General features: G+C 50.8%; 6 protein-coding genes across 6 annotated transcripts; 3 read left to right on the top strand and 3 right to left on the bottom strand.

Annotated features, from left to right (window-relative positions):
* Window positions 1-744: 744 nt before the first annotated feature.
* BO79DRAFT_272575 (uncharacterized protein) lies at window positions 745-1728 on the bottom strand. The gene is made up of 2 exons (XM_025687442.1): window positions 1073-1728; window positions 745-1017 (listed from the first exon to the last, which is right to left on the bottom strand). Exons 1-2 carry the CDS (start codon window positions 1497-1499, stop codon window positions 929-931), a joined length of 516 nt encoding a protein of 171 aa, XP_025544016.1. The 5' UTR covers window positions 1500-1728; the 3' UTR covers window positions 745-928.
* A 644-nt stretch (window positions 1729-2372) lies between these two features.
* On the top strand, window positions 2373-3092 carry BO79DRAFT_224691 (uncharacterized protein; the record flags this gene model as incomplete). Its single annotated transcript, XM_025683689.1, has 4 exons — window positions 2373-2447; window positions 2563-2699; window positions 2767-2966; window positions 3031-3092. The coding sequence occupies 4 exons, from the start codon at window positions 2373-2375 to the stop codon at window positions 3090-3092; spliced, it is 474 nt and encodes a 157-aa protein (XP_025544015.1).
* Window positions 3093-3126: 34 nt separating this feature from the next.
* On the bottom strand, window positions 3127-4399 carry BO79DRAFT_224690 (uncharacterized protein; the record flags this gene model as incomplete). The annotated part of the gene is made up of 6 exons (XM_025683688.1): window positions 3127-3208; window positions 3320-3483; window positions 3654-3814; window positions 4009-4053; window positions 4270-4301; window positions 4341-4399. 6 exons carry the CDS (start codon window positions 4397-4399, stop codon window positions 3127-3129), a joined length of 543 nt encoding a protein of 180 aa, XP_025544014.1.
* Window positions 4400-6832: 2433 nt separating this feature from the next.
* Window positions 6833-9342, top strand: BO79DRAFT_137069 (uncharacterized protein; the record flags this gene model as incomplete). Its single annotated transcript, XM_025678103.1, has 2 exons — window positions 6833-6901; window positions 7501-9342. Coding segments are annotated over 2 exons (1911 nt in total), but the record flags the coding sequence as incomplete, so codon positions are not given.
* Window positions 9343-9598: 256 nt separating this feature from the next.
* BO79DRAFT_165757 (mitochondrial 54S ribosomal protein mL60) lies at window positions 9599-10480 on the bottom strand. The gene is made up of 3 exons (XM_025679270.1): window positions 10364-10480; window positions 10015-10244; window positions 9599-9904 (listed from the first exon to the last, which is right to left on the bottom strand). The coding sequence occupies exons 1-3, from the start codon at window positions 10405-10407 to the stop codon at window positions 9852-9854; spliced, it is 327 nt and encodes a 108-aa protein (XP_025544012.1). The 5' UTR covers window positions 10408-10480; the 3' UTR covers window positions 9599-9851.
* Window positions 10481-10675: 195 nt separating this feature from the next.
* BO79DRAFT_235040 (uncharacterized protein) lies at window positions 10676-14326 on the top strand (the record flags this gene model as incomplete). The annotated part of the gene is made up of 5 exons (XM_025684445.1): window positions 10676-10979; window positions 11058-11076; window positions 11167-11277; window positions 11348-12146; window positions 12542-14326. Exons 1-5 carry the CDS (start codon window positions 10766-10768, stop codon window positions 14324-14326), a joined length of 2928 nt encoding a protein of 975 aa, XP_025544011.1. The 5' UTR covers window positions 10676-10765.
* Between the last annotated feature and the right edge of the window lie 5 nt (window positions 14327-14331).

Here is a 14331-nt window from a genome sequence, read left to right as displayed (position 1 = left end):
TACTATACTCAAAATACCCAAGCGAAGCATCATCATTTCCTCTATGGGAGTAGTAGCCTTGAATTAGTTACATGGAGATTAAACTGCTGTTCATCGGGCTAATTTCGTCCTTACCTCGGGGAGATTTCCTGCGTGAGTGGGAGTGAGGGTTGATGCCCAGTGAGGACCCGCTTAGATATTATATTCAGGTGGTAGTATAGGAGTTAGTTGAGGGTTTTATAGGGATCGGTGCTGGGATGGTGTGGGATTGAAGTTTTCTTTTTCTTCGATTTTTTTTCTTCTTTCTTTTACGAGGGGTTGGGAAAGCGGGTGCTGACATTTTTTGAATTTGGTTATTGATGATTGATTCAATTGATTCCTGGTATATACATATTGATGGGTTTGTTATTTGGATGGGGTGGTGATGGTGTTGAAGAATGATGGTCATGGTGAGAGATGAAACAGGTTTCATGGATCCTTCTGGGAAATGTGCTATTGGTGGAACTGTTCTATCAATTTCTAAGGGTCTTGATGCCTGATTGTCATAAAGGTTTATCCAAAGTGGGTTCTGCGGTTTGGCTATTTGTTGCAGGGATTTGGATCGGTGTCGCGTGGCCCACGATTGGCAGATGTTGACGGTTTAGTGCCGGGATGGGAAAATCCAATTAAAGTTGCATTCGCTAAATCTGAGCTTGTGTATCACATACTAAGCGGTAAATTAAAAAAAAAAAAAAAAATAAAACTAGATCGTAAATCATGTGGTGGCCAACACTCTGCACTTCGTGTTTGGCCCGCCTCGAACAAAGGAAATTCACATGAGTGAGCGAGAAAGCTGAGACACAGGCCGAAACTCCTGGCTGATCCTGACGCGATCTTCACAAACACCGAGTAAAACCGACAATTAATACAAGTAAAGGAGGGTACGAAATATGGCTGTGCTCCAAGGCTTCTATGCTGATTGCCATGTCGCAATGTCAGCCGCAGTGATGTCGATGTTTTCCGGGATTAGGGTCTGTAGCTTTGAGACCTGAGTGGGTGCTGAAAATGGGTTAGCTGTGAGATATTTCTCACCAATAGTAACGATGGGACTTACTCGGACGTGGTGTAGCAGCGCCGGCCTGTACTTGAATAATACCCGATTCAACATATTCTTTCGTGGTGACGCCGTTGAAGGAGGCCGCTCCTAGCATAACCCGCATCCGATACCGACCAGGCTGTGTGAATTTGAGAGGCCCAAATCGAGCGTATCCGCTGGTGCCGTTGCCATTGCGACTGCGCACGCTAGATGTAAGCACGCCTGTGAGTCCTGAAGCTGGAGCAGTGCCTGCTTCATTCCTCAGCGAGGCATGCGCAACCAATTGTTGCACTCCTCGTGGGTTACCCACAGGTCGGACCCCCACAATTACTGGTAGAGTCACTGGTACGCCAAGGGGAACTGTTGTAGGAGGCGCAACCTCAAAGTTCATGCCATATTCACGGCTGGAGCTTCCGCCGTCGTTCCTTCCGTTTCCTTGAACCATGATGATTGATGCGCGGGTGTGTATCGACTCAATGGCAATTTCGACAAGTCGTACTCAGCTAGGGCTCTAAGACTGATTTCCAGAGGTCAAGAAGAGATTGATCGCGAGGGAAGAAAGAGAAAGTGATGCGACAAGGGTCTATTTAAAGCAGAAAACCTGAGATTTCGAATTGAGACTGTAGGCTTGAGCTTGTTGAGTGAGCGGAGACATCGAAGAAAGGCTTCTTCCAGGGCCTTCATATATGCGTCCTCTCGTATATAGTAGCAACGGATCGCTAGGGTGCGATATAGGAGTCTCGAATTGAACCAGGAAAGTACTCAAGACGGCAATGGTCTTTTGCCACCACGAAGGAACTAAGATCAATAGATACTGGGGGTTCCAGTAACCGGGATCTGCACCAGAGGTCCCGTATGCCCCTAGGCTGCGGGATATTGAATGTTACCGGACGTTGGGTACTGCTTAACCTGCACGATCCTGCAACAGGGCGCTTGCATAGACGATATCCGCTTGAGACGATTTATTTGTCTGCGAGTTGACGTTTTCTTTTTCCCCCATTCCCCACTAGTACCCAGATCAGCTACAGTTCGTGGTCTTTGGTACGCGTCAATTTGGGTCCCGTTAGCGCGGGTAGAAAGAAGAGAACCATGGACAGTGCCAGAGTTGAACTTCGGGTCCCAAAGGTTGGAAAGCAGAGCGCACTGCGATGTCAAAGTGCGAATCCATGCCAGGGGATCTGATTCTAAAGCTTAACATCACTCGACCCAGTTGGATCAACTAGTGACTATCGGATGTATGACGATCAAGAACTATGGTTCGTGGCAGGTTTGTTTTTCCATGTATTTCATTACTTTTTCTGGCTGATATTGTGCTTCCATGGCTTGCTCCGCCCGCGAACCATTTCGCTCCATAGGACGACTGCATATGGTTTGGGGAGGCGGAAATGGTCCCGTGGAGCGAAAGCTAGAGCCTGGGTGAGGAAGGATCATTCCTCATTAGTCTCCTTGCATTGACCTCCCGGGGAAATTGCGAGATCGAGCTAGGGATCTAGAGATACGGGTGCTAGGATCCCTTCCCAGTTACCCAAGCGCCGGATACCAAGCCCGGAAACTCAAATCTGTTGCGCAAAATCCGAGCTTTGGCGACTCCTGCTTACTACCTGGACCGTGCCGGGACCACGTTTTCGACAGCTCCCGGACGGGTGTTCACTCGTGCAATACCTCTCCATCCTGCTCCCATCTGTACTTTTGTCAGACCCGTGACTTGGGAGACTGTCTCATATGGCGGATCTCCGGGACCTTCAGAGCTATACTGGCCCCGGGAGTCTGAAGCGTCCCTGTCGCTCGTCTACCCAGTCCAGCGGTCAGAACCCAGGTTCAGACCCAGGAGAGCGGATCCGTCTAACTAGGGCCTGGACTGGTCATGGAGTATCCACTAATTTGACATTCCAGACTCCAAAGCCCGAGCAAGGTAAACAGAGACGATCCGACAAGGACGGGAACGGACAAGGTCCTGTCGCACTGCAGAAAAGGAGGGGCGACTGGGCGTCAAGCCCCAGGGGCTACTTCGCCACACAATATACCCCTTTGGGTCTAGATCAACACACCAGCCACATAACCCTCCAGCCTCATTATGGCTGGTGTGTTCCCTGTGTAATCCCGAGATGCATGATAGGCTGTTCAGTAATAGAGGAGATAACCTTAGACTCCGTCCTAGTAAACTCTGTCTGAATGCTGTTGCCTTGCATGGAACTCTGATGGCACTCCTGACACCGGTCTGCTCGGCTAGCAAATGACATTCTCCCCAAGATTTCCGTGAGATACACCCGAATTATGCCGGGATGATACTGCAGATGCCTCTTGGTCCCACTGCCTCTGAGACCACACAACATGCAGATCTTCTTTCTGTAGTTGGGGGTTTCGGCCGGATGAACGGTGGGTCCACTGCATGATACCCAGTACAACGGTGTGCGTGCAAGATCTAGACCCTGGGGTCTTCATCATCAGGGCTCCACGTCTGAAATGGTGACATGTAGTTTCTGCATTGCACTTATCGTGCTGATCCCTCGCACTTTGCGGAATACGGGTTTGTCATGCAGTGAGATAAGTGTGCAGTATGTCATGTTTACGTTCCTGAAATTTAACCCGATCAATAGACGGAGTTCCGGTCACACGCGAAGCCGTGACTCCCGCTGGTATTGAGATCATCGAATCTCATTTCATCATCGACAAGATCAAGATGGTGGTCATCGGGGATGATTGCTTTTTCAGACACCAATCGTTGAGTGTTTCTGCAATGCAATGCAAGATCGATCGGCGCTACTTCCTCCTGTAGGTTCCATGCCTCGGGATGCGTGGGACGAGACATGCTGCATGATGATTGGGCGACTGCGCTATGGTTCACTAGTAGCCACTTGTGGCTGACACGATGATCAACGGCCCATCTGTGGCGGTGTAGTGAAACCACGACCTTCCTTACATTGCGGCGGGTGTGGCTAGTGGTCATCCCGAACTGTCATAGTTCAGCAAATAGTCCCGAATTGTGGCGTCGGGCACAACTTGGAACATCCTGCAAAGGGAGCTCTTACACCGCATTTACTGCAGGTGATGTGTTTGTTTCTGATTCCGTAATCCGGATCGCATTTGCAAAGTGGTCCAGTTCCAGGATCACCCATGCTTGAAGCTGACTTGTCTTTCGTCAATGCTGAAAGACATCGTTCATCATCACTCCACCCCCTAAATCCTCGTCTATTCCACTAGCGTCTACCGCTTACCCTTCGCCGTGGGGTGCCCCACGGTACGTTCTCTGCTTACTGACATGACTCGAGTCCCTGGATTCGCTCACCGTGTGACATCCATGATCAGTGAACTGAGAAGAGGCAAGTCATGGATGCAGCGAGGCATTACCAGTTTACCTGCCCCTTTTTGCCTCTGTCCAAGGGAGACAACCTTGCTCATCTGTGAATATGCGATGCCGGTATGGTGTGATACTGTCGTAAGAGTATATGTTCCAAATGCCGACGATATGATACACACGGCCTAGCGAATCATGTTACTATTCTTTTGCTTTTCCTGTCCGTCCAGACATCAGAAAAAAAAAATTGGTGGGCCATCACCGTGCATGTAACCCTCCATGAACGTGGTATGCGGTCGATCATCGTTTGGTAGATCTTCATCTATACGAGGCTCAGGCTCCGCAACAAATCCCGCAACAATTAGGGCATAGGATGTCGGAATGGGGCAACTCAATGTTATGAGTGTATGTGATTGCAGCAGGCTCATCAATCAGAGGTGGCAATCCCTGCGGTAGTATATCCATCCCGCCCCGGTTGGAGCCTGGTGCCGATTACAAAGAGATCAGTGGCTTTAGGAATGTAGTATCCCGGTAAGATAGCATCGGTGAACACACATCTTGGTCATTATTCTTTATTTTCTTTTCTTTCTTTGCCATCCTTCTACCCTTGCTCATGTTCAGCTTGGGACTACTTCGTTGAACAATCACATGGATGATGGCTGATGGTGTCACAGATATCGCGATTTATATTTCCCATATGTATCAGATATCACATGTACCAGGAAAATTTATAGGGCAGGGGATGTTTTCCGTTGCTACCGCCACATGGGGCATGTCCTGTGTATTCCTGTTTTGGACCGAAGAAGGGCTAGACGGCGATCCGAAGCGGCCAAAAGTACAGGGCTGGAATTCACAAGGACCCAATTGTGTCTGGAAGCCTTCCGGCAAGCCGGTCGACGATGGCCTTAGCAGACGACCTAGTAATGATTCTAATCAGCCACTGAGCGCCATTGACCAAAAGAGGTACTGGACGTCAGCCCTAGATGTGCTAACCCCACAAGCAAGCCGGGGGTATTTTTCGCCGCGGGCATGTAGAAGTGTAGTAACTATCCCGGTACTTGGTAACCGTGCCTTTGACCCAGAACCGGGGTTTAGGTATAGGCTATGGGTCGTGTAACCTATAGGCAAAAAAAGAACTTCAGTAGAATTTCCCTGTTTTCGCCGAGCTTGTTAGCAGGCTAATGAATAAAGTAATATCCAGGGGGCAATGCAAAAAAGGGGGAAAGCCTCGTTGCGTTCAATTATTGAAGCAGCTGAGAGGTAGTCCCCTTAATGGATTGAAATACGGGCTGGAGTGCTCGGTTGTGCTGGCGATGTGAGGACCATCAGGGGATCTCGACCATTGCGGCTTTCATTAATTTTTCTTCACTAATGGATTGATCTGAGACAGTGATGATCCTAGCATCAAACGATTCATTACTAGAAGAAAGAAAGGCATAAAAAAGAAAATATGTGTACCTATAGCCACATGTGCCAGTCAATTAAATTAAGTGTGAAATGAATTGGGGATCGATTCTCAGGCTCTGAGCCTTGGGGTTGATGAGATTGAAGGGAAAAATGAGGCGAGAGAGTGAGGCGGGAAACCGACCATCTACGGTCACCTGATCTGAACATCCCTCATTCAGCAGGAGCAGAACGGAAACTCCAAAATAACGATAAGGGAAGTAATCGAATGTGTCTGTGAGAGCTAGGTCCAAACCATAGCGAGACAAAGTCCTCAAAGCTATGGCGTGCCCACTATATCCAAGTTCTCTGGCTCTGTAACCTTGGACAAGCCTGCGACATATCTTGTCTAGATTGACACCATGTGTCGATCATCAATGCAGTGCAAACACAGCGGAGCTGACACCTATTTTTAAATCCAGGCCCTCTGAAAAAGAATAAAATCCTCGCGAGAACTATAGAAAAACCCGACAGCCTGGTTCCAGATAAGAGACTATTGCTTCTACAATGCCTCTGCCAAGAATAGTGAGGACGGCCACCAGGACAAGGCATATCCTTGTCTTTGTGTTTTGGGCAATGTTAACATGGACCAGCCATAATCTATGGGATTCAGTCTCACCGACTGCATACTTGTGATATGCTATAGCTATCATTGCGAACATATGCGAGAAATGGGTCGAATCTCTGAGATAATCGCTGTGATTTGTAGCCTTGAGATCGGCAGCGTTTTCTTAGCGCGATAAACCAGATGAAAGACCTTGCCTCCCAGGATTAGCCTTGCAATTCGATGGTTCTGAGGGAAGAGGAAGCTATTCTTTGGTATCCCTAGAATCATGTTACAAGGGACCACTCCCTAGGAAGACAAGTGCTCAAGTTCGAACCAAACAGACGGAATATTTTGATCAATGTAGCACAGGATAACTCGAAAAAGCATTCGTAAGAAGCCCAGTGTCTCTGAGCGGGTAGAGTACTACCTATCAACGGCTTCATTTGGTTGTTTGAATACTATGGCGCGGGAGTAGCTTTGTGGTAGAACATGCAGCATTCCGGAGGAAAAGCGAACAAAGTCTTGCTATATCTTTCGTCTTGTTCACATGGACAGTTTCATCGTGACAATCTACCCAGATCTGGGGAAGATAATGATACTGATTCTCAAGACAAGTTGGGCAATCAAATCAAAAGGGAGGCAAGGTTAAAAGCAAGGCGTGCAAACGTGTGTGAGGCCGAGGGATGCAACAATTTCGGGTCAATGTCATGATTATGCAGCACCAGCCATTCCTTCCCTTTTCTTGCGCCTCCCACAAACCGCAAGACCACTCTCCACTGAAGCGACTGTTACTCCCAGTAAATGACCTGGACGGCGCATATCTTATATTGTTACCAGGATGACTATCCCTTGCTTGTTATTCAATGAGGCTTCAATCAGATGGCACCCGTCTTGATGCATCTATATCAATCCCAACCCTTCACTCGATCATATGAAAACGCTCATGCATCTGTCATACAAGCCACGAAATACGTTGGTCTCAAAGCGTTGCTTCAGCTTTTCGCAGGCACAGTGTTATTCTTTATTGTTTCGGTTTTCTTCTGGAAAATTGCGAAGTTCTGTCGTTTCCTCACCCAGGGTAAAGTGCTCAAACAAGGAAACAAAACTACAACACGCTATAGCAGGACTTGGTATGGTTGGGTCTCAGCAAAACGACATAAGGAGAACAAAGCGCTAGCACGGAGAATTGTGCAAAAGCTCCATGATTGCGCAGTCTGGAGATCGCCAAGCGATGACTATCACTGGCTTTGGTGGGATCCTGGGCAGAAAATGCAGAATAGGTTTTGCGAAGAAAGGAGAAACCTGCGATGGCTACCGACCTGGTTTAAAAGCTATAGCTACATTGCTGCTGATACCATCTGGAACCCAGGGCCCCCTCCTCGCCACAGGAACACTACTACGTCGGACTTCTGCAGTGGATATGCTTCTCTCAGAGCTATGACGGGGGCGCTTTCGAGAAGTCACACACCTGGATCCATAACAAGTCGAACAATCTACTATGCGCTTGGAGGAAGCAATGTTACGAGCTCGTATAGCCAATTGTTCTTTCAGCGTGGCTATCAGCGAGCGTCAACGCGAGGAAAGGCAAGACAAACTCGCCAGTATCGAAGCGAATGCACAAGAGAGTGCAGGTTTGAGCGAGAACCTCTCAAATATGCAAGCAACATAGACATACTTCAAAGCCAGTCGCGCCATACATCTTGCAGCACTCGGATGCGCTTAGGATTTGCAGGTCGTGGCACAGGAGATATACGCAGTCTTTCGCTTCCATGCCTCAGCCAGAATTATGAGAGTTCGATCGCCTCAAATGCACCACACCGCGCCAAGGCAAGTTTTCCAGAAGGCGGAATAGAAACAATAAAAAGGCTCCGAGGTTTCCGTAAGCACCAAGTCTTGTCTGCTCGGATGGCACTGCAACCGTCCAAATATACAGAGCTTCTAGGACCACCTGCCGGGACTCCGCGATCTGGGCTTTCTGTCACCAGTTCATCCGATCAGACATCTCTATTGATCCTGAACCAATCAAGGCGCAAAGAGGATTTCTCAACAAATTCCAGCACACTGATACCTAACAATCCTAACAACCATAATCATGTCAAGAATGTGGAAGCAGCGGTAAGTGTTGATCATATTGCTGGTTTAGCTGTGCGCTACTCTGCAGTCCCTGCATGTGGTCGATCAAGCTTACCCTGTCGCCTGGAGGCCCGCCATTGTACAGGACTAGGCTTGGAAGAAGAAAGGGATTCAGATGGTTGCACGCGACAGAAAGAGCCATTGCGCATGCATCGCTCTAGAACAAGGCAGTCCCGGGAGAGGAAGAAGCGGACAGGGCTTCTGGAAAGAAAAGTTCCTATTAGCGAGCTGACTAGTTGGGAGCTACAGTTCATAGATGGGCTGGACCGGAGACTGGAATGGCTCTACAACCAGCTCTGCCCAGGCCGGAGACCTTACCATTTCGCGCTGCTTGCGAACCACTGGCTCAATAAAGAAACCTGGCTGGTAATTGACCCACCTACGCGAATACCTATCGATGCTAGAAGGCGACTTGGAGATCCAAGATTCAACTCGCCATATCCAAAGCCTGACTGGGCCGCGAAACCAAAGTACCCAAGGGTGCCACGCAAAGCAGTTTCTACTACTAAAATTAACTCATGGAGGCTAGCTGTTAACAAACACCGAAAAGCATCTGGACTACGTGACATGGTCAAGACAATTAAACTTTACCCCGATTCGACGGCTGATCCACCAGATGGGAAGGTTGATCCATCATGCTGGATGCTGCGCAGACCCCCGCAAGGACCGTTCATGTCAGCCCGACAGGGAAAAGTGTATTATGAAGGAGGGGCAGGCTGGCAAGAGACATTCGATGATTGGCAAAAGATCCGCCATGGCTATCTGATTCGGAAAGCCATCCATGAAGGCAGAGTCAACAGAACAAGAGCAAAAGAAACTGCAGGAGCAATCAGCCGGTATTTTCATATGGCAACAGCAAAAGGCTCTTGATCTGCAAACGACTCATGTCTGGTCCGCTGACAGCACAGCGCGTTTTGGGCAGAAATTGTGTGGTTGCTCTGCAAACAGTTCGAATGTGTCAAGGGCGGTTATATATCTGTGTGAAAGGATGATGTACGGGACAGATAACATGATGCAGCCTCTTTATGGTCTATCTGTATTGTTATGCTGCCTTCAGGCGCTTCCATCGGTTCCCAACGACCGCCTATCCTTACGAATTTGAAAGATGCCATCAAATGCCAAGTCTCTGAAATCGAATTGAATCCTGTGCCTTAGGCTTGAATAAAGAACATGGTAAATAGCGAGGCGAACAATGCAGTCATGGTGTCATTCCCCAGTTGCCAAAAACTCCGGTAATCCTTTCTGTGCCTTCAATGACGCTTCTTGTAGAGCATCGTGGCAGACACAGCATGTGATGTATAGTACAGTTGAATAATGCAGGTACAAATATGTAAAAGGCGATTGCCAGCTTCCCAACACACTCTGCGTGTATAAGCTGTTTAGAAACCCGGGGGGTTCACTCTCTGGCTGACACGGGTCCACTTGGGTAGCTCTGTAAGAGAAATAGCATTAGCACACGAAATTCGAACAGAATCCCCTTCGTTTGAGTCCCCTCTGGGAATGGCAGCCCTTCGACTTAGATGGGCCTAGGGTGTAACGTACTGTGAATGCCCTTGCGGTACTTCTTCTCCTTCTTGTCGAACAGTGTGTACTTGTCCTTCGGCAGCATCTCCTCCTCGCGAGGCATTTCCTTGTACCAGCGCTCGACGGACTTGGTGGTGTATCCATTGCGCTCCAGCGCGGCGGAGACAGTGTCGACAACCCGGTCAACGCCACGGAGGCGCTTCCTCTGGCGAGCCTTCTGAGGCTGGGAGAGGCGCCACGGAATCTTCCTATTCGATTGACGAGTGATATTAGCTTCACGGCGCATGATGATGACGATGGGGGTGGTTGTAGCAATGCGGGATGTCCGGGCGAGTGACAGGGGCAGTCCGATGGGATTGCGACCTACCAAAGAAGACCGGAGAAGAGCGGCGATGAGGGCTTGAACATCATCTTTGCAATTGACAACCGAATATAGTCACCGAAAGAAGGACGAAGGGAACGAAGGAGTGGGAGGCAAGCTATCAATCACAAGGAGCGGAAAGCCGAGTTGGCGGACGAAAATCCCGTCGAGAGAGGTTTGGGGAGGTCCGTGCACGGCGAACCTCCGCGGGCCAACAATTGATTTCCTTCCCCGAATTTCTGCGAGGCCAATGAAGATGCCACCTGCTTTCACGCCGTCGATCCGGGGTTGTTCCCCCCTCCTCCTCCTCTCCTCACTTTCTGCCTTGCCGCTACGCTGTATTATATTACTTGCCCTTCTCCCTGTTACTGCTTGGATGGATCTCGGTTAGAGCGGGCTGAGTGAACAATGTCGCGCTCTACGGACTCTGGCGGCGCAACAGCCGATGCGCCCTCGCTTCCTTGGAGGGCATTGTCCTGCACCACTATCTTCGGGGTTGCAGCGTTATGTCGCTCGTTTCTGTACCTCTGCAGTCGGCCACAGGCGAATGGATTGGATCATTTTCTCGAGCTCCTCGACTCGAGGAGTGATCCCTCGCAGAGAACGAGAGGCTTGCTCACAGGTATGCTGTCTAGTCTTTTCCCTCTCAGATCACTGTACCTAAAAGTTCTTATATCGGCTAACTGTTTTGGATTATTAGTTTCGAACCATACCAGCGTGTACGTGCCTATGTTGCGCCTCGAAAGCTGAGGCGACCCGTTCAACTCCGACGTCAGAGAACGCTGACCATGGCCGCTTTAATTGAGCAGGATGGATGATCCGATCATGTGGGGATTTCTACCGATGCGATATAACTTCGGACTTGCGAATTGGAATAAGCGATGGGGGTTTGGAAGCCACGACATCTGTTATCAGACTAGGTATGGCAGTCGTCTTTGCCTGGTTCCAATTCGAAATGATTTGTTGCTGACTGACCGGACTGGTGTATAGGCCGTTAGCCCTTTTCTTCACCATGGGCCAAGTCTTGCCGACACATCGATCGGCCCATTCGCAATATGGTGGCCTCGCCCAGCCCGTTGTCACCCAGGCGATCCGACTCCTGTCGAAGGGGCCATTCCCTGCTGACCCTCATCTCGCTGTCCCCGAACGTCAATCGTGGAGTCTACAAAATGTTTGCGTCGATCCGTTTTCCGATCTGCCTACAGCCTACACTACCGACGGGCATGACTCCCACTTATCGCCGTCCTCCTACGCCTGCAACTCGTATTCCTGGTTCCATATATTCCCGGAGGGAAAGATCCACCAAGCGCCGAATAAGACCATGCGCTATTTCAAATGGGGTGTGGCACGACTGATCCTCGAGGCTAGCGAATGCCCGGATGTGGTGCCAATCTGGCTCGAGGGCTTCGACCAGGTTATGCACGAAAGCCGCGAATTCCCCCGGTTCCTGCCTCGTGTCGGAAAGGAGGTCAGCATCACTTTTGGACAGAAAGTGGATAGGGAGGCGGTTTTCGGAGAATACCGACGACGTTGGCAGAACATCAGGGCCAAGGCTGAACGCGCAGCCCCCGAGACTCGCGATCTGCCGTTTGGAGTGCTGAATGACCAGCTCTTATATGACCCTGAAGCAGTTGAGCTGCGAAAGGAGGTCACTAAAAAGGTCCGGGATCTCGTCCTTGATGTCCGACGGACGAGAGGATTGTCAGACGAAGACCCGAAGGAAGGCCTAGTGGAGACATGGATGCAAGAGGGCCCTAAGCGCGAGGGTAAGATGGACGATGATTCATGGGTCCGCGATATTTGACGATGTGCATTACTGCGAAGCAAAAAACACCTGTACAATAGAACCTTGCATAGAAATAAAATATGGGCACAAGCGACATCGCACGCTATCCCTTGTCTTCTCTACTGCAGCCTACCGACTAAAAGAAGACTCAGCCTGGCTTTACGGCAAGCTAGCATGAATTGACCAATGACTCATTCTCACTCATAGCAAGCTATCTAGTAAACTAACAAATTAGTTGGTTAAATCGTGGCTCAGCCTTACTAAACCGAAGGGGCGAAAACAGCTGCGGCGAACGATAAGATGGGGAGGAGCTCCGCCGATCGGCCTCATCCCACTTCTGTCACATTGAAACCTCCCCTTGAGTCTACTACTCTCCTCCCATCCCTATGCCCAAAAAGCACAAGAAGACCGCCTTTGCGAAACCAGCCAGCACTGCTCACCATACCCTCGCTTCCTCCGGCCCGCGACACGACCACCATGATCGTCTTCGTTCATCCCACGCTTCGTCCTCTTCCGCGGAGCAACCCTCCGTCAACGACCTGATTCACCACCTCCGCCGCACGCAGGTCTCCAATGGGCCTGAAAGCCCCTTTAGATTTGTCGCGCCTCGATCTGTACATCCCTCTTTACGGAACCTTCTTGAGCTACCGGAAACACCGCCTCCCCGCCCCCGCCCGGGGGCGCGCCGTGTCGGGGTTGTTGGCTCGCTACGCTTGCGACGAACTGCAGGGCCACCACCACCAGAGAGCTGGCTCCTGGGCAGCCGGGATGATGCGGAGGAAGACGATGTTGATATTTCTGCTGCGGAGAAAGAAAGAGTCATTTACCGGTTAGAGCGTCTACCAGGCACGACCTTCCCTCTCAAGGGCAGTCTTGTCGAAACGGTGCTCAGGTCGATGGCCACATATTGGGAATGGCATGTCGAGTATGACGGACCGTTCCTGGGAGCTCTACCGAATCACCTCAAAGTGCGCCTCCTCAGCTACATCGCTGTATATGCCAAGGATCGACCGCTGGGCGGGGTTATGCGCGGTCTGCGACCTCTATTCGAGAAATCCCGCGCTACCGATGACCCCGATATACATCAAGAAAGCGAGTCCGAAGTCACCCGTCTAGACCTAAGCAGCGCCATCGGTCGATGGCTAAGCTTGAAGCAGCTCTCCAGCGAGCTCCTCATCACCGAGAAGCCAAATACCGTGCAGCGCAAGCCCAAAGAATTCGTCCCCTCCTCCTGGGAAGAGGAATACGACGAAGTCGAAGAAGAGGGCAACATCATCACCCCAACAGCAAGCAATCCCACCACTATTCCCCATACACCATCCCCAACTCTCCGCTTCTCCAACCTCCGCTACCTCTCCCTCGCACACCCCAAACCCGGCACCGTCAACTGGAACTCCCTCATAAGCCTCCTCTCCCGCCTCTCCACCATCACCCACCTCTCCCTCGCCCACTGGCCCATACCCACCGTCACACCCAACGCCATCAACGCCCGGATCCGCCACCCCAACCACCGCTCCCTAACCTTCTCCTACGGCGGCACCGACACCTACTCCGCCAGCGAAAACAACTGGGCCGAAGCAGCAGGTCTCCTCCGGCGCCTATCCCGCGTAACCTATTGCCTGAAATGGCTCGACCTCGAAGGCTGCGGCGACTGGATTCCAGCCCTAAAGTGGCAAGACAGCGAATCATCAATCTCATCCGCGTACGCCACCTCCGGTCCCGAATGGAACACCTCCTGGCGAGACATCGAATACATCCGTCTCGGACCAGGCTGGCTGCCCCATATTGACGACGCCGAGCTCCTCTCCGAGAATAGCATCAGCCAGAGCGGCTCCTCTTCCTCGTCTCTGTCGTCGCCTACCCGCTCCCTGGCTTTCTCAGCGCATGCGCCACCGCCGCATCCCGCTCTTGCGAGCCGTGTAGGAGGTGGTGGAGGGGATGCGGAGCCAGCGTCGGATTTACCGTGGGATGTGGAGGTCGAGCGGATCAAGTATCGGAGGGGGAAGGAGCTAGAGCGGTTCCGGGAGACGGTGCAGGCTGCGAAGGAGGTGCAGCAGTGGGTTTTGAGGTTGAGGAGGGAGGGGAAGGGCAAGTGGGTGCAGTTTTCTTTTGGGTTGGAGGGGATTGAGGAGGATGGGTTGAAGAAGTTGTTTGGGAAGGACTGGCTGGGTGTTTTGCCTTGATGCGG

The sequence above is a fragment of the Aspergillus costaricaensis genome, assembly GCF_003184835.1.
Source record: "Aspergillus costaricaensis CBS 115574 unplaced genomic scaffold BO79scaffold_3, whole genome shotgun sequence".
In the NCBI taxonomy this organism is placed as follows: Eukaryota; Fungi; Ascomycota; class Eurotiomycetes; order Eurotiales; family Aspergillaceae; genus Aspergillus; species Aspergillus costaricensis.
The sequence above is the reverse complement of the archived record's forward strand: the minus strand, read 5'-3'. Positions and strand labels throughout refer to the sequence as shown.